At 42.0% G+C, this 19,306-nt stretch overlaps 1 protein-coding gene across 3 annotated transcripts in view; it reads right to left on the bottom strand.

Moving 5' to 3' along the window:
* Nucleotides 1-19,306, bottom strand: part of tead4 (TEA domain transcription factor 4) — a 36,113-nt gene that overhangs the window by 8,617 nt on the left and 8,190 nt on the right. The window contains exons 2-9 of one of the 3 annotated variants that reach the window (XM_016668802.1): nucleotides 16,396-16,460; nucleotides 14,883-14,954; nucleotides 13,861-13,995; nucleotides 12,588-12,631; nucleotides 12,259-12,320; nucleotides 11,952-12,082; nucleotides 11,106-11,279; nucleotides 6,985-7,086 (exon numbers count right to left, since the gene is read on the bottom strand). In XM_016668802.1, coding sequence (XP_016524288.1) covers nucleotides 6,985-7,086; nucleotides 11,106-11,279; nucleotides 11,952-12,082; nucleotides 12,259-12,320; nucleotides 12,588-12,631; nucleotides 13,861-13,995; nucleotides 14,883-14,954; nucleotides 16,396-16,460 — 785 coding nt within the window. Of the gene's footprint in view, nucleotides 1-522; nucleotides 654-829; nucleotides 892-1,158; nucleotides 1,203-2,431; nucleotides 2,567-3,462; nucleotides 3,526-4,966; nucleotides 5,060-6,984; nucleotides 7,087-11,105; nucleotides 11,280-11,951; nucleotides 12,083-12,258; nucleotides 12,321-12,587; nucleotides 12,632-13,860; nucleotides 13,996-14,882; nucleotides 14,955-16,395; nucleotides 16,461-19,306 lie in introns of those variants that run through there. The other 2 variants (XM_016668803.1, XM_007546743.2) reach the window with 2 other exon arrangements.

The raw sequence follows: 19,306 nt of genomic DNA, 5'->3' as shown, positions 1-19,306 counted from the left end.
TGCGATACCATAATTTCACAGAAAAAGAACAACTCGTCTCTATTTTTTTATTTACTATCCATACATATGCTGGACGCATTCATAACCCTTCTAATGTTTTTAACATTTCACAAGGATGGAGCTTGTCCTTTTTAGGCTCTTTACACAATTTTACCAGGGGTCACATTAAGAGTGGAGAGCCCTATGTGTCTAATTTTTATTAAAAAAAATGAAACAATGTGGATTTCAGAATTTACTTTAAATAGAAAAACCTCTAGAGCGAGAATTATAGAATGGTCTAAAGAAAAACAGACGACACACTGGCAAAACAAAGTTTGCTTTTGCAAACCATCATATATTAAAAACTACCCTGCTTAATTAAAACTGCAATTTTAATTCAGATCTGAGCTCTAAAATTACATTAATATCTTGGTAAAATCTTACTCAGCTCAGTTTTTTTAATTTATTTTAGCCACTTTTTGCCTTAGAACACCTGAGATACTCTCCACAAAGCCGCAGACTGATGAAGGCAGCTGAACTCACAGTCTCCGAGTCCTGAGGTTGCTCCAGGAAGGCGGAAAACTCCAGCATCCGCAGCCTGGAACTGGCAATACTTCTGCCTTGCCAAGGGGGGGCGCCGGGAGACATGGACAGTCCTGCTGTGCTCTCATAACCTGCAAAACAGTGAGTGTGCAAATGTGCTGCTTGAATGGGACGCAGCCAGAACTCGTGAAGACATAAAAACCAGAGGCATTTTTCGGAGCTTTGCACAAACGGAGCCGAGTCGTCCCGTTTCTCGGTGACATGACGGGTGTCTTTCAACGCAGCAGAGGAGAGAAGGAGCACCCACCTGTTATCGGGGTCGGGCCTGACGCCTGCATGGCATAACTCTGCTGGGAGAAGGGCTTAATGCTGGGAGGGAGAGACAGACACAGAGAAGGAGAGGCATGTTATGGTGCTTCTCGGCCCCACGACCCCGTCTCATGTACTCACTAATTGGACTGAGTGACCGCGAGGAGCAGCCTGGTGCACCGAGCACCAGGCTGCTGAGGGCCTCTGTTTCTAAAAGCACTGATGCGTTTTGATTTGCTCAGAAGTTATTTTTTCTGACTGAAATCTATCTGGTGACTATTGAGTTAATGACAAATCACTGATGGACGGCAAAAAACGGATACTTACTCCTCATGGCCTCCTGTCTGAGCTGGAATTGTCCCGTGCCAGAACTGGGGGAAAAAAATAAATAAAAGAGAAACAAATAATTGAAACTTCAAAAGTGATTATTCTGGAGTCATTGTGGTTAATCTGCTTTTGAATGTGATGGAAATTACATTACTGTATTTGACAAACATGTTAAATACAGACATATTTGATGTATATTTGCTTGACGATGTTGATTGAAGCATTTGAGAAAATGCAATGTTTACTGCTTGTTTCACAATCGGTTACTATATGATGTTTTTAAGGTGTAAAGGACTTTGAGCTGCCATTGTTGCTGAAATGTGTTGCGCAAATAAGCTTGACTTGACTTTTCTACAATGCTGTCAAGTCATTTTGTATGTGTATAAATGAATGCCCACTGCATGATGATGCCACCACCATGCTTTACAAAGGGAACGTTGTGTTATAGACTTTTAGACTTTAAATTATACACAGGTGGACTTTTTACTAATTGAGCAACTTCAGAAGGCAGTTAATTGTGTTGGCTTTTTCAGAGTAAAAGCCTCTGAATGCACACTTTTAAGATTTTAACAGATGTTGAACCATGTACTCCCTCCCACTTCACAGTTTTAAGCTTCTTTACTCCTTTATGACCTAAGTTTCAAATCTTCGCCTGCATATTTTTGCTTATTTTAATTGTATGCAGTTCTTTGAATATCCTGTGAGTTAATATATATTTGCCCATTTATCCATAACAACTGGAACTTTCAACATCTGGTGAGTTATTTTCGTAATTTGCCGTCGATTTAAAAGAGTGTTTCGTCAGATTAATTTCACTCCTTGCTACAACGGGAGTGAAATTACCGTAATAACCCGATATTACCTGGAAAGCACAAGGTCTCTCCTTTCAGAAACCACTGGAATTTTCAGACAGCGCTACGTGTGGCGGAATTAAGGTACTGCAAATTTGGCTGGATCGCTGCCGGAAGTGTTAAGTTGGTTTGTTGATAAGCCACAATATAAATCCACTGTAGCATGTATTGTGACAAAATGTAGAAATATCCAAAGGATGCACACCTTTGCATTAAAATAAATCTAAAACATAGTCCACACACATCCCTACAAAAGCATGTCTGCATTAAAAAAAAAAAAATAAATCAGAAAGTCTCTCAAGATCGGAAGCGTCATCTGGAGAAAACATTTATTCAGAAAACTTCAGATAACTAAAATGAATTTATTTAATGTCCAAAAATAAACACATAAATCCAACTTCTCTGTGTGATTTAAGACTTACTCCACCAGCAGTAGGATAAGCTGGTCTCGAGAGACCCTGGAGAGCCATCTTGTTCTGGAAGGCTGTGGGTGAGATGATCTGAGCAGAGGACATGGTGGCCATGCTCTGGAGGGCTTTGTCTTTGGCTGCCTGATCCTGTAGAGATGGACAAACAGCTCAGCATAAGACAAACAGACTAAAGAACAGCTCTCATCAGCCTAACTGTGAGTAAACATCAGTCCTCTTTCTAACACAAGCGCTGCCCTAAAAAGGGAAATGAGAGGCTGAGGCCACCTTGCATCATCTGTGAGTTCCTGCCAGGCGAAGAGCTGGACAGAAGGTAATATTACCGTGGAGGGCCTTTGGGTCAAGAGTTAAGTTTATTGCTTTGGCAGGAGCAAGCCAGCGATGACAACCAGGTTCTGTTAGAGGTCGTACTGGAAGTCAAAGCAGGCATCAGGATGATGTGTCGGTTCTGGCACCGAAACCGTAAAATACTCATATCCTCACAAACAGTAAGGACGACGGACAAGCTGGAGACAAAACGTTTGAGTTTTCAAATCTCCTCCTTCAGCAGTTTCCGAACCGCAGCGGGCTGCGAGCGCCTGCCACCCTGCCCAAATAGGCAAGGCCACACGGTGCATTCTTGTTCCCAGAACTGGCGAACACAAGGGCATAGCTGAAATATGGGGGTTACATGTGGCAGGGATCTCAGTTACACTAAAGGCGTATTTAAAAAGGCTGGCCGCTGGGGCCAACCCTGTGACTGGTGCAGAGCCCTGCCAGCTGAACCCTGGTGGCGGGCGTCCAAGGTGAAGGAGAGGCGCGTTGCCTGTTGTGACTGTGAGCATGTAAGTGTATGCGGATGAGTAATGCAAACTGAGAAAGTACTGAAGAGGCAGGGATGTGTGAGCCCTTGGTAAACCGTAGAGGAAAACTTTTATTACCGAGGGTAAAACCTGGAGAGGGAAAAGGTGTTTTCTAATCATTTTGAGGTATTAAAGTGGAAAAAATAGATGAAAAGCAAATAAAAGTTGACTCACGTAGCGTACCTTGAGCTTCACCTGGATCTCCCTGGCCTTCCGTCGGGCAAGAACCTGGATGTGACTGGATACCTGGAAGACAAAGACAACGACAGACGGCACAAAGTGAAGCAGAACCTCACACAAAGGGAATTCAAATTAAAGATGCACAGAGACCAGAATCGGACTCATACTGTTTTTCAATTAGTGAATAGATTTCAACAAAACGCCACCACAACACTCTTTGGTGTAGAAGTTGTCTACAAAGAAGATGTAATTTAGCTATTTTCCTTATTCGCCTGGTTTTTTCTACATAAGGTTCTGCAAAATACCCTTCTGGCTTCTACAACAAAGAGCTAGACTTCGATCTATAATCTAGAATATACATGAGAAGCGTTTAGTGCAGCTAAGCTGTACTAACTGGACTAATTTAGTTTATTCCATAAATTAATTATTTTCTCTTTGTTTTAATATGACTGAGAGACTCCTGTTTCCTGCTTCTTCTCAAAGACACACAATGTGATGTCACCTTATCTAACAATGACATTTTAAAAATATTTCAATTGTTTTTCTAATATTTTGCAATTTGCTAATCAGAAATGCTCCACACAGCCATTAACGACGTCACTCTAGTTTCAATTTTTGCTTTTGTTCAAAACATGTTAAAAATGTAACAGAATTATGATCTGAACTCACTCAAAATGTAGATATTTCACACTTTCTCCAGAGTGATGCAGCTCATTCCCTAAAATACACAAAGAGCCTCAATCTGAAATAATAATAATAATAATAATAATAATAATAATAATGATAATAATAATAAACACTTGTTCTTAAAATTAAAGTGAATCAAAATCAGGAAAGAGGAGCTATGTGTTCCAAAGGTAAATATTGTTTTTTACTATATAACTGAAGAATAAAAATGTTATTATTGTAAATAATGGGTGAAATTATTGGTGAAATAAAGCTCCAACTAACTAACATCTAACAGCTGAACTAAAACATGCAGACAGACCTTTAACAGGTTATAAACCAGTAGGTGTCCCTCTACGCCCTCATCAGGTTTATTATCTAGTTTGAATCCTTTTCTGACCCTTCCTGGCTTCTCATCTCCATTCATTCCCAGTCTAACGTGGTCAGATGACTTCGTAACGCATCAGTCACCGGCCCATAAATCAGTCCTTCCATATCAATAATTCAGAAAGTAAGACAACGTTCCGAATTCCTCGCCTTCCCGCTTCCCTCCTCCATCAGAATCACAGTATTCCCCAGCTTCTTCTTCCCGTCTAACAAGCACCAGATCCACGAGGTGCTGAAGAAACAACACCGACACATGATCCTATAGCATCTGTGCATTGGGCCCCGGCCCTAAATCAATCATCGTCTCTGGCTCTCCGGCCAGGAGGTGGGTGGTGGTGGCGGAGCGGCGGCGGGTGGTGGGTTCCACGGGATGTCGGTGCATCACTCAACAGGATTTTCTGCAGCCGTTCAAAAATAGCAGGCTGCAGCAAATGGCACTCGGAGAGAAACTCACCTGCTTCCTGGTCCGTGTCTTCCCCGTGCGAAGTTTGATGTACCTCGCTATCAACTCGTTCCGCCCTGCCGAAACAACAGAAAAGTTTTTCCCCTCAACATTTTAGCTACAGAATCGGTCTCCTCTTTCCGTTAAATTTGTATTTTAAACCTTGAACGAAATGTTAAAATAGATAAATAATAATGAGGTATTGAAAAATGAAAACAATATGTAAAAGAACATGGTGGAAAATCCTGTCATTATTAGCTGGATAACAGTCTCCAGCAAAATCCGATGTGCTGCACATGCAGCTTATTTCTGTGCACATATTTATAGAAACAGTACAATAGAATAGACCAAATGCATGCCTGATCACACTTCTGAGTGTCTACAATGAGACAGTGTTTCCTCGTGTAAAGTTGTACACTGCCTTGCATAAAGTATCCATACCCAGTGAACTTTTACACATTTCAACCACAAACTTCAGCGTACTTTACTGAGACTTTATGTGATAGAGTGAACAGAAAAAGACGCATGGCTTTTCAATATGTTTTTAATAAATCAAACTCCTAAATTGTGGTGTGCATTTCCATTCAGCCTCCCTGAGTTAATACTTTGTAGAAGCTTTGCTTGACATTTTTTCCCAGACTTGCCACAAATTCTCCTTCAATTGACACAAAGACTTTGATGTCTAATACATAATAATGTTCTTAAACAATATTCTGTTAGTCTGGTTAGTGAGAGGTGAACATCCTATGTGCGAAATAAATTTTTCTTTCATTATTGCTCTTTTTTCAGCTCCATCAATATTACCATAGGTTATGTGCAGCTATCAGTACTGCAGATAAACAAACCCACAGCATAAAACGCCATAAACTGATACTTTGGTCACAAAAGTATCAGTACAATTTTATGAAATTGGTTACAAAATAAAATGGGAGGGTAAAGAAAAAGTTAGGAGGTATAAATGCTGCATAAAAATGTATCCAGTCTGACAAAAATGAATTAAAACAACTTCTCAAATCACAAAAAAAGTAGAAAATAAAATCAACAAATATGCAACGCCCCATGCATGTACGGATCACTCTGCAAACACACACGCAGAAAAGCGTCGTGGCTGTCTAGTGTGTCAGCACCGGACGCTTTAAGTGTAAGTGTATCGTGTTAGTTTATCACTAAGTATACAGTCTTGTGTGTGAGGGCTTGCATCAGGCTCAGAGTGGCCCCGGGAGCCTTAGCTCAGCTCATATCTCTGCGGTGAGTGTGTGTCTGTGCGCTGCTGACAGACAGGTCACACTGGCGGAGCAGGTGGAGGCTGAGGCCATGCGATCCTCAGACGGGACTCGGGAGAGACAGGACACAGGCCAGGGACGGGAGGCCCGGCGCGGTGAAGCAACTGGTTTGTGTTTCCTTGTTTATAGAATATCGCCTTTTACTGTGGGCAATCATAAATCTTCCCCAAATCTGATGAAGAGAGTCATTTGTAACGACAATAATTAAACACACCTGATCGAGTTAAATAACTCCAGAACGAAGAAAAGGTCTGACAAGCGTTTGCGTCACCTCCTAAACACGTTTGTTTTTCCACTTGGCACCGCATCGCCACGAGTTAACACGTGGGGCAGTCACGTCCGTCACGCACGTCGGGAAGGATTTCACATTTTCTCCGACATACTAACGCTTCGGTCAGACCTTACACATCCCACTTCCTGCACAGTAATCAGAGGAAACCAGACACCCGCTCTAGACCCCATCAGGCATTTTGTCAACCAATAAAAGTGATCAGATTTTGGACGGAATGCAGAGCGACATTTCTCCCTGGTGCGCATGTGAACCCAAACAACTCCCAGTTTTCTCAGGGGGAAATTTCCACATAGAAAGCAGTCTTGTGTTTGCATTGAAGAAAACTGGTAACTGTCTCTGTGTGCTGCAGTGCAGAGGCAGCAGAGAACTCTATTCAGAGGTAGAAATCACAATCCTGTGTTTTAGATATATCGTCAAGCTTTCTGCTTGCATTTTCTATTTTTAACATGAAANACCTTGGTGGACGAGGTGATGACCATGTTCTCAGAGCTTTCGTACTGGCTGGACACGCCATAGAAGAAGCTGCTGTCGTCCTGCAGGTTTACGCTGAGGTCCGCCTTGAGGGAAGACGCACAAAAACACACTTCACTAAATGAATTCACAGCCTACTACGTAGTGCATCTAGTGCGAAGAGAAAGGAAAATGATTCAAATAAAGTCAAAGTCTTGATTGGGATCTTTACTGAGAAAGCAGAGACAGATGAGTGAAGTCAGCGTCGTGGTTGTTTCTTTCAAGGTGTCGAAATGGAAGTGAAATATATTTAATATATATAATACCTGTAAACACTGGTTATTAGCCACAGCAATATCAGTACTAAATATCGATATCAGCTCAAACTTTTTTGTCCATCCCTATCTTATGGTAAACTTAGCTGTTTTTTCCGCATGTCCGAACTGTTAGAAAAAATGTGTAGCTACATAGATAATCTAAATAATAAAGTGTGCTTTGACTAGACCAATTTCTTGCTTAGAAAAAGACCCAGCCTGTGGCATCGGATGTAAAAGGTAACGGTACTTGCCGAGTTTTCTTTTAGTAAATATTTATACTGTATTCCTCCTTTCATGTTTACAATACATGATCTTCTTGGACAAAATGTTCCCTTGAGTTGAGCTCAAAGGAAGACGACGGTCGTGTTCCCTGCTGCTCGGGTCGAAGCAGATTGGCCCAGTGGTGCAGCTTTGAAATGAGGCAGGTATAATCAGATTACAGATCAGACTGAGGTGCCATCTCCTCTGTCAGACAGCTGGCCTGTTTTACCTTTTCCCCCTGACGGGCTCTTGTCCTCTAATGGGCCATTGAGACACCGCTCAGCCTCCCCTCATCTCTTCATCACCCCGTTTGTCTTCATCCCTAGCTCATGTAATTTCTCTATTTGTCTTCATCCCTGGGGCCCAGTGGCCCTCCCCAAACCGCCGTCCTCTGCTTCCCTAACAGCCAGCGAGGGAATTCATCCAATTACAATCATCAGCGTGCAATTGGCTGATTAGATCACGGTGGGCTGGCTGGCTGTGTAACAATTTAGCCGAGCCGGTTCAAATCAGATTCCCCCTGCACTTCAAAGGCGTGAGACAATCCGTTAGGACAGGGCCACGGGCGCTGAAGGGGAGAGGAGCCGGGCAGCCGGTGGCCGACAGGAGGGTCTGCAGGAAATTCAATCTAGAATACCATAGCTTTGGAGGTGGGTCAGTCGCCTGTCACTGTCCCCATGCCAACCTGCGCCTCGGCACACCCCCACCCTCACAACCCCCACAGTCATGACCTGCCTCCTGGCAGCGGCACAATGAAAAAGGTTTTCACATCTTTTATAATGTTTTTTTTTTTTTTTTTTTTAATCACATTTTTGGGGTGTGTCAAGGATTTCAGTAAGAAATCTTGCTTTTCTTTCCCCCCCCCCACAGCTGCTTAGTTGTGTTTGTGTGTTTTTGTCATGGATGCCTTGAGGACCGGACGATCACCTTGGGAAACGGCGAGCTGAGCAAACTGAGGGCACAAAGTGTTACGCGCCTGTTTTCATCTCACGCGCCGAGCTGCGGATGTCGCAACCGTCGACTCCACCAGGCTCTGACACCAACCAAGAGAGTAATATTTCACGGACGGATGTCTCGTTGGTTACACGCCACCCAGAATTTCTGCTGCGATCCCCCAACTCTTGTTCGCGCTGTCTGCATCCCTATTTGTATCTCTTCTTTATTGCTGTCTTGCTCTGCTTTTTGTTATGATATATGGCACAGTCAGTCATCCCCTTCCTCCCATAACCCCCAAATCAAATACCATGGGTCCACCAGCTGCTCTGTCCAAGGAATGGAGAGGGCCGATCCAAACGCAGTGCCACTCACCAATGTCTTTTATCTCTTTACAATAAATAATGTGGACGTCAAGCATGCAAGAAGGGTAATGCCACAAATACACTCCTATCTGCTGGAGTGAGAAGCGGGGCGGCACTTTGAACTCGACCTTTTCGGTGTCCTGCGTCCTGAACGTCTGCGACCAACTAGCAGGTCCATGTGGGGTTTTTTTTTCCAGCTAGTAATGGACCTCAAATTTAAAACATATAAGCCTCAACCTATAATTTATAGAGAAACTACATTGTTGTCTCTACCTCTAATCTGTCAGGACCTCCAACTATTTAGATAAAACCACAGATAATTAGTTTTTCTGTGCAGATGCTACGATCTGTGCTAGCGATCAAAATTAGCCAATTTTCCGCTTGACTGGAGTTGACCAGTGACTGGTGATTCAGAAAATTTAAAAATCAGATTTATTATGTGATTAGTAGTAACACACACTGCTGCACCTGGTTGTACTGAAAACAACAACAGTCTAGTTTGGAAACAACTTCTGAAGGAGGAAGAAAGTCAGCTACTTTCAGGATCAGTCAGGTGTTTAAATATGGAAGCGCAGGAAAGATATTTAAAGTAAAACGAAAAGCAGATAACAGAAAGGTTCAACCTTTTCTGAAGAAAACGCGCAGACCAGGGTTAAAGTAATAAAAGCAAAGATTGAAAATTGGTCCCAAATTTTGATCAGTGCATCTCTGGGTTTCTCCCACGTATATTTCCACATATTTCTGACTACCTTAAAAAGCAACTCGTGCATCTGAGTAAATGTTTTTTAGAAACGGGGAACGATAAGCATGTTGACTCACCGAAGACACTCATGAATCTCATTAATCTGTGACGCTGCACACACACACCACTCTTCTTTTGTCCTTAAAAATATTTTACACTTCAGGGACACCCATGCTGTGGCCTAAACAGTACAGGTTGTATGTATTTTAAGAAAAAACACGTATCTGAACAGTGTATCATAGTTTTACACTTAGAACTTGATTCATTAAAATTCCTAGCCTGGTTTTATGTTCACAAAACGAGACAAATTAAGAGTGTTTCTCTAACTGTGCTGCCAAGCTAAAACCATCTCTTCAATTTGCAGACAGAGGAATAAGTTATAAATAACTATTGAATATGTAAAAATGCACCTCAAGCCCCATGTTAAGGATGGTGGAGGACGTGTGATGCTGTGGGATTATATTTCTCTTACAAAGTCTCTGGAGACCTTGCTGCAGTCCAGGACATTTTAAACCATTTGAGGCTCAAGGAGATTTTAAATAAAAAATCTGGTGGATATGAACAGAAGACAGATCATGAATCATCTTCTGGGACTGAGTTGGAAAAGGATTTGAAACATATGCACAGATCAGCACAGAAAAGTGATTAAGATGAGGATTCATTTTTCATTATTTGTTCCCTATTTCCAGCACAAACAGTGAATGAAGTGCCCTATGGATGGAAACACATACAGTGGACATCAGAAGTGGACGATGTTCACCTTGTCTTGCTGGATTGTTTGCCGTCTCTCTGTATCCCTCATATTGTCATCATTCTTTACTCTCTTAACACTTTCAAAGTGTCACTGTCTCTAACCGTGATTTAAGAGCGTTGCATGGACATCTGTGCATGGTTGTGTGTGCGTGTGTGTGTAAGGGGAGTATCTATAAATAAGGATCTTGGGTGTAGGAGTGTGGGGGGTCACGAGCATTGGATTCAGGCTAATAGTGCAGAGACAGGTGTCTGGGATCACATTTCTCCTGCTGAAAGATCAGGCCTGCCACTCTTGCCAAGGCTGCTGTCACACACACACACACACACACACACACACACACGCACACGCGCACACACACACACATCACAGACATATACAAATACAGTAATGGAAGAAGCTCTCTGCACAGCAATGCTCACTCTGATGGAAGATAACCCACCGATAAGGTCACAGGAGTGGTGACTTTCCATCCTTTCTGGCCCTAAATCGAACTTAAGGCCTTTAACTCCAATGCTTAAGCTGTCTCAACACAGTTAACACCGCAAGGCCATTAACAGCCAACAGGTGCTACAAAACATTAACAAGAGTATGCTCACTTTACCCCCATGACTTGGGGAGGATTAGACGATGATGTAGGAAATTTTCGACTTCTACATGACGGGGAACACGACTGAGGACGCGGCATTTAAAAACTAGACAGATTTGGTCCGGATGCCGATAAAGCAGTTGAAACAGACGTCAGAAAGGGCTTTACCCAGAATTTGACGAGAAAGAAAGCGTTGTGTGGCCCTTTGTCAAACAGCTCTTTCAGGCCCCCTTTCTTCTCGGGGTACTTGTCGTAGATCTGCCGGATGTCCACGGACTCCAGGTAGGCATCACTGTAGCTGGGGTTGGACTGTCCGATGTGCACAAACAAGTGCTTGTTGAACTGGAGAGAAAAGAAACATATCAGAGGTCAATAATCCCAGTTCGCTGAACAACAGCCATGTTCTAAATTACCAATTCTTTGGGACTCTAATAATGCATTGTGTCTTCGGTAAAGGAAGTAATGTCTGTTCTCCTTTTCTCCATCACGTATTGCGATACCATAATTTCACAGAAAAAGAACAACTCGTCTCTATTTTTTTATTTACTATCCATACATATGCTGGACGCATTCATAACCCTTCTAATGTTTTTAACATTTCACAAGGATGGAGCTTGTCCTTTTTAGGCTCTTTACACAATTTTACCAGGGGTCACATTAAGAGTGGAGAGCCCTATGTGTCTAATTTTTATTAAAAAAAATGAAACAATGTGGATTTCAGAATTTACTTTAAATAGAAAAACCTCTAGAGCGAGAATTATAGAATGGTCTAAAGAAAAACAGACGACACACTGGCAAAACAAAGTTTGCTTTTGCAAACCATCATATATTAAAAACTACCCTGCTTAATTAAAACTGCAATTTTAATTCAGATCTGAGCTCTAAAATTACATTAATATCTTGGTAAAATCTTACTCAGCTCAGTTTTTTTAATTTATTTTAGCCACTTTTTGCCTTAGAACACCTGAGATACTCTCCACAAAGCCGCAGACTGATGAAGGCAGCTGAACTCACAGTCTCCGAGTCCTGAGGTTGCTCCAGGAAGGCGGAAAACTCCAGCATCCGCAGCCTGGAACTGGCAATACTTCTGCCTTGCCAAGGGGGGGCGCCGGGAGACATGGACAGTCCTGCTGTGCTCTCATAACCTGCAAAACAGTGAGTGTGCAAATGTGCTGCTTGAATGGGACGCAGCCAGAACTCGTGAAGACATAAAAACCAGAGGCATTTTTCGGAGCTTTGCACAAACGGAGCCGAGTCGTCCCGTTTCTCGGTGACATGACGGGTGTCTTTCAACGCAGCAGAGGAGAGAAGGAGCACCCACCTGTTATCGGGGTCGGGCCTGACGCCTGCATGGCATAACTCTGCTGGGAGAAGGGCTTAATGCTGGGAGGGAGAGACAGACACAGAGAAGGAGAGGCATGTTATGGTGCTTCTCGGCCCCACGACCCCGTCTCATGTACTCACTAATTGGACTGAGTGACCGCGAGGAGCAGCCTGGTGCACCGAGCACCAGGCTGCTGAGGGCCTCTGTTTCTAAAAGCACTGATGCGTTTTGATTTGCTCAGAAGTTATTTTTTCTGACTGAAATCTATCTGGTGACTATTGAGTTAATGACAAATCACTGATGGACGGCAAAAAACGGATACTTACTCCTCATGGCCTCCTGTCTGAGCTGGAATTGTCCCGTGCCAGAACTGGGGGAAAAAAATAAATAAAAGAGAAACAAATAATTGAAACTTCAAAAGTGATTATTCTGGAGTCATTGTGGTTAATCTGCTTTTGAATGTGATGGAAATTACATTACTGTATTTGACAAACATGTTAAATACAGACATATTTGATGTATATTTGCTTGACGATGTTGATTGAAGCATTTGAGAAAATGCAATGTTTACTGCTTGTTTCACAATCGGTTACTATATGATGTTTTTAAGGTGTAAAGGACTTTGAGCTGCCATTGTTGCTGAAATGTGTTGCGCAAATAAGCTTGACTTGACTTTTCTACAATGCTGTCAAGTCATTTTGTATGTGTATAAATGAATGCCCACTGCATGATGATGCCACCACCATGCTTTACAAAGGGAACGTTGTGTTATAGACTTTTAGACTTTAAATTATACACAGGTGGACTTTTTACTAATTGAGCAACTTCAGAAGGCAGTTAATTGTGTTGGCTTTTTCAGAGTAAAAGCCTCTGAATGCACACTTTTAAGATTTTAACAGATGTTGAACCATGTACTCCCTCCCACTTCACAGTTTTAAGCTTCTTTACTCCTTTATGACCTAAGTTTCAAATCTTCGCCTGCATATTTTTGCTTATTTTAATTGTATGCAGTTCTTTGAATATCCTGTGAGTTAATATATATTTGCCCATTTATCCATAACAACTGGAACTTTCAACATCTGGTGAGTTATTTTCGTAATTTGCCGTCGATTTAAAAGAGTGTTTCGTCAGATTAATTTCACTCCTTGCTACAACGGGAGTGAAATTACCGTAATAACCCGATATTACCTGGAAAGCACAAGGTCTCTCCTTTCAGAAACCACTGGAATTTTCAGACAGCGCTACGTGTGGCGGAATTAAGGTACTGCAAATTTGGCTGGATCGCTGCCGGAAGTGTTAAGTTGGTTTGTTGATAAGCCACAATATAAATCCACTGTAGCATGTATTGTGACAAAATGTAGAAATATCCAAAGGATGCACACCTTTGCATTAAAATAAATCTAAAACATAGTCCACACACATCCCTACAAAAGCATGTCTGCATTAAAAAAAAAAAAATAAATCAGAAAGTCTCTCAAGATCGGAAGCGTCATCTGGAGAAAACATTTATTCAGAAAACTTCAGATAACTAAAATGAATTTATTTAATGTCCAAAAATAAACACATAAATCCAACTTCTCTGTGTGATTTAAGACTTACTCCACCAGCAGTAGGATAAGCTGGTCTCGAGAGACCCTGGAGAGCCATCTTGTTCTGGAAGGCTGTGGGTGAGATGATCTGAGCAGAGGACATGGTGGCCATGCTCTGGAGGGCTTTGTCTTTGGCTGCCTGATCCTGTAGAGATGGACAAACAGCTCAGCATAAGACAAACAGACTAAAGAACAGCTCTCATCAGCCTAACTGTGAGTAAACATCAGTCCTCTTTCTAACACAAGCGCTGCCCTAAAAAGGGAAATGAGAGGCTGAGGCCACCTTGCATCATCTGTGAGTTCCTGCCAGGCGAAGAGCTGGACAGAAGGTAATATTACCGTGGAGGGCCTTTGGGTCAAGAGTTAAGTTTATTGCTTTGGCAGGAGCAAGCCAGCGATGACAACCAGGTTCTGTTAGAGGTCGTACTGGAAGTCAAAGCAGGCATCAGGATGATGTGTCGGTTCTGGCACCGAAACCGTAAAATACTCATATCCTCACAAACAGTAAGGACGACGGACAAGCTGGAGACAAAACGTTTGAGTTTTCAAATCTCCTCCTTCAGCAGTTTCCGAACCGCAGCGGGCTGCGAGCGCCTGCCACCCTGCCCAAATAGGCAAGGCCACACGGTGCATTCTTGTTCCCAGAACTGGCGAACACAAGGGCATAGCTGAAATATGGGGGTTACATGTGGCAGGGATCTCAGTTACACTAAAGGCGTATTTAAAAAGGCTGGCCGCTGGGGCCAACCCTGTGACTGGTGCAGAGCCCTGCCAGCTGAACCCTGGTGGCGGGCGTCCAAGGTGAAGGAGAGGCGCGTTGCCTGTTGTGACTGTGAGCATGTAAGTGTATGCGGATGAGTAATGCAAACTGAGAAAGTACTGAAGAGGCAGGGATGTGTGAGCCCTTGGTAAACCGTAGAGGAAAACTTTTATTACCGAGGGTAAAACCTGGAGAGGGAAAAGGTGTTTTCTAATCATTTTGAGGTATTAAAGTGGAAAAAATAGATGAAAAGCAAATAAAAGTTGACTCACGTAGCGTACCTTGAGCTTCACCTGGATCTCCCTGGCCTTCCGTCGGGCAAGAACCTGGATGTGACTGGATACCTGGAAGACAAAGACAACGACAGACGGCACAAAGTGAAGCAGAACCTCACACAAAGGGAATTCAAATTAAAGATGCACAGAGACCAGAATCGGACTCATACTGTTTTTCAATTAGTGAATAGATTTCAACAAAACGCCACCACAACACTCTTTGGTGTAGAAGTTGTCTACAAAGAAGATGTAATTTAGCTATTTTCCTTATTCGCCTGGTTTTTTCTACATAAGGTTCTGCAAAATACCCTTCTGGCTTCTACAACAAAGAGCTAGACTTCGATCTATAATCTAGAATATACATGAGAAGCGTTTAGTGCAGCTAAGCTGTACTAACTGGACTAATTTAGTTTATTCCATAAATTAATTATTTTCTCTTTGTTTTAATATGACTGAGAGACTCCTGTTTCCTGCTTCTTCTCAAAGACACACAATGTGATGTCACCTTATCTAACAATGACATTTTAAAAATATTTCAATTGTTTTTCTAATATTTTGCAATTTGCTAATCAGAAATGCTCCACACAGCCATTAACGACGTCACTCTAGTTTCAATTTTTGCTTTTGTTCAAAACATGTTAAAAATGTAACAGAATTATGATCTGAACTCACTCAAAATGTAGATATTTCACACTTTCTCCAGAGTGATGCAGCTCATTCCCTAAAATACACAAAGAGCCTCAATCTGAAATAATAATAATAATAATAATAATAATAATAATAATGATAATAATAATAAACACTTGTTCTTAAAATTAAAGTGAATCAAAATCAGGAAAGAGGAGCTATGTGTTCCAAAGGTAAATATTGTTTTTTACTATATAACTGAAGAATAAAAATGTTATTATTGTAAATAATGGGTGAAATTATTGGTGAAATAAAGCTCCAACTAACTAACATCTAACAGCTGAACTAAAACATGCAGACAGACCTTTAACAGGTTATAAACCAGTAGGTGTCCCTCTACGCCCTCATCAGGTTTATTATCTAGTTTGAATCCTTTTCTGACCCTTCCTGGCTTCTCATCTCCATTCATTCCCAGTCTAACGTGGTCAGATGACTTCGTAACGCATCAGTCACCGGCCCATAAATCAGTCCTTCCATATCAATAATTCAGAAAGTAAGACAACGTTCCGAATTCCTCGCCTTCCCGCTTCCCTCCTCCATCAGAATCACAGTATTCCCCAGCTTCTTCTTCCCGTCTAACAAGCACCAGATCCACGAGGTGCTGAAGAAACAACACCGACACATGATCCTATAGCATCTGTGCATTGGGCCCCGGCCCTAAATCAATCATCGTCTCTGGCTCTCCGGCCAGGAGGTGGGTGGTGGTGGCGGAGCGGCGGCGGGTGGTGGGTTCCACGGGATGTCGGTGCATCACTCAACAGGATTTTCTGCAGCCGTTCAAAAATAGCAGGCTGCAGCAAATGGCACTCGGAGAGAAACTCACCTGCTTCCTGGTCCGTGTCTTCCCCGTGCGAAGTTTGATGTACCTCGCTATCAACTCGTTCCGCCCTGCCGAAACAACAGAAAAGTTTTTCCCCTCAACATTTTAGCTACAGAATCGGTCTCCTCTTTCCGTTAAATTTGTATTTTAAACCTTGAATGAAATGTTAAAATGGATAAATAATAATGAGGTATTGAAAAATGAAAACAATATGTAAAAGAACATGGTGGAAAATCCTGTCATTATTAGCTGGATAACAGTCTCCAGCAAAATCCGATGTGCTGCACATGCAGCTTATTTCTGTGCACATATTTATAGAAACAGTACAATAGAATAGACCAAATGCATGCCTGATCACACTTCTGAGTGTCTATAATGAGACAGTGTTTCCTCGTGTAAAGTTGTACACTGCCTTGCATAAAGTATCCATACCCAGTGAACTTTTACACATTTCAACCACAAACTTCAGCGTACTTTACTGAGACTTTATGTGATAGAGTGAACAGAAAAAGACGCATGGCTTTTCAATATGTTTTTAATAAATCAAACTCCTAAATTGTGGTGTGCATTTCCATTCAGCCTCCCTGAGTTAATACTTTGTAGAAGCTTTGCTTGACATTTTTTCCCAGACTTGCCACAAATTCTCCTTCAATTGACACAAGGACTTTGATGTCTAATACATAATAATGTTCTTAAACAATATTCTGTTAGTCTGGTTAGTGAGAGGTGAACATCCTATGTGCGAAATAAATTTTTCTTTCATTATTGCTCTTTTTTCAGCTCCATCAATATTACCATAGGTTATGTGCAGCTATCAGTACTGCAGATAAACAAACCCACAGCATAAAACGCCATAAACTGATACTTTGGTCACAAAAGTATCAGTACAATTTTATGAAATTGGTTACAAAATAAAATGGGAGGGTAAAGAAAAAGTTAGGAGGTATAAATGCTGCATAAAAATGTATCCAGTCTGACAAAAATGAATTAAAACAACTTCTCAAATCACAAAAAAAGTAGAAAATAAAATCAACAAGTATGCAACGCCCCATGCATGTACGGATCACTCTGCAAACACACACGCAGAAAAGCGTCGTGGCTGTCTAGTGTGTCAGCACCGGACGCTTTAAGTGTAAGTGTATCGTGTTAGTTTATCACTAAGTATACAGTCTTGTGTGTGAGGGCTTGCATCAGGCTCAGAGTGGCCCCGGGAGCCTTAGCTCAGCTCATATCTCTGCAGTGAGTGTGTGTCTGTGCGCTGCTGACAGACAGGTCACACTGGCGAAGCAGGTGGAGGCTGAGGCCATGCGATCCTCAGACGGGACTCGGGAGAGACAGGACACAGGCCAGGGACGGGAGGCCCGGCGCGGTGAAGCAACTGGTTTGTGTTTCCTTGTTTATAGAATATCGCCTTTTACTGTAGGCAATCATAAATCTTCCCCAAATCTGATGAAGAGAGTCATTCGTAACGACAATAATTAAACACACCTGATCGAGTTAAATAACTCCAGAATGAAGAAAAGGTCTGACAAGCGTTTGCGTCACCTCCTAAACACGTTTGTTTTTCCACTTGGCACCGCATCGCCACGAGTTAACACGTGGGGCAGTCACGTCCGTCACGCACGTCGGGAAGGATTTCACATTTTCTCCGACATACTAACGCTTCGGTCAGACCTTACACATCCCACTTCCTGCACAGTAATCAGAGGAAACCAGACACCCGCTCTAGACCCCATCAGGCATTTTGTCAACCAATAAAAGTGATCAGATTTTGGACAGAATGCAGAGCGACATTTCTCCCTGGTGCGCATGTGAACCCAAACAACTCCCAGTTTTCTCAGGGGGAAATTTCCACATAGAAAGCAGTCTTGTGTTTGCATTGAAGAAAACTGGTAACCGTCTCTGTGTGCTGCAGTGCAGAGGCAGCAGAGAACTCTATTCAGAGGTAGAAATCATAATCCTGTGTTTTAGATATATCGTCAAGCTTTCTGCTTGCATTTTCTATTTTTAACATGAAAGATTTTTTATTTTTTTATTTTATTTTTATTTTTTTTGCTTTCTGAAAGTTGGGACTTTGCGCACCTTATTTGCATCGCCTTCGGTCTGCCCAAACCTTTCTGCACAATGAGGCGACATGCTACTTACAGCTAACTACATTCAGTGATGTGCATTAGCCACAGATTGCACGCCGCTGTCTGTTGGAATAATATGTAACCATAAACAGGGGGACCTGAACCTGCCACATGATCTTGTGATATTAAAATGCCACAATATTTCATGTCAAAGTGAGGCCTGTCCAGCGAAGCACTATCAAGTCGCTGCATCTGTCTACGCTGTTATCGTAAGATCCAGATCCCAAGGTCACTGCTTTAACCTTGACACTTTGTGTATTTCTGAAAATAAAAAGGAAGTAGTTCCTAAGTTAACCATAAGTCGAATTATAGTAACCGTTTGTCAGACTGGCAGAGAATCTCGGTTGCAGCATCATTATATTATTACGGTATTATATTATCATTATTATAATCGTTGAAGAATTCTTGGGACGATTTGAAGTCGTATCTTTTAGGTATAAAAAATAAAATAAAATGCGACAGACGAGGTACAAAGGATAGCTGAAAATTTGTAAGACTATTTCTTGGTCTGACGTGCAGCTCTCTGTTTTTGAAGGCCTTTGTGAATTACAGTGGCGCCTAAATTGATCCAATGTTATCTGCAAATTGGGTTTATTGGGAAGGATACTAACTAGACGACAGGCACTATTTCAAAAGCTCTGTGTAAGAATATTACAATTGGTTTCTCTTGAATTAGCACAAAATGCCCCTTCTAATGAGTACTACAACCTCAAAATGATTCAAACTCTTCAGGACTAACATGTTTTGTACTTAGTAGAGCACTTTTCTGCTGATTCATAACT

This window comes from Poecilia formosa, unplaced genomic scaffold (assembly GCF_000485575.1).
Source record: "Poecilia formosa unplaced genomic scaffold, Poecilia_formosa-5.1.2 Scaffold17, whole genome shotgun sequence".
NCBI classification, from domain to species: Eukaryota; Metazoa; Chordata; class Actinopteri; order Cyprinodontiformes; family Poeciliidae; genus Poecilia; species Poecilia formosa.
This window is presented reverse-complemented; position numbering and strand designations above follow the sequence as displayed.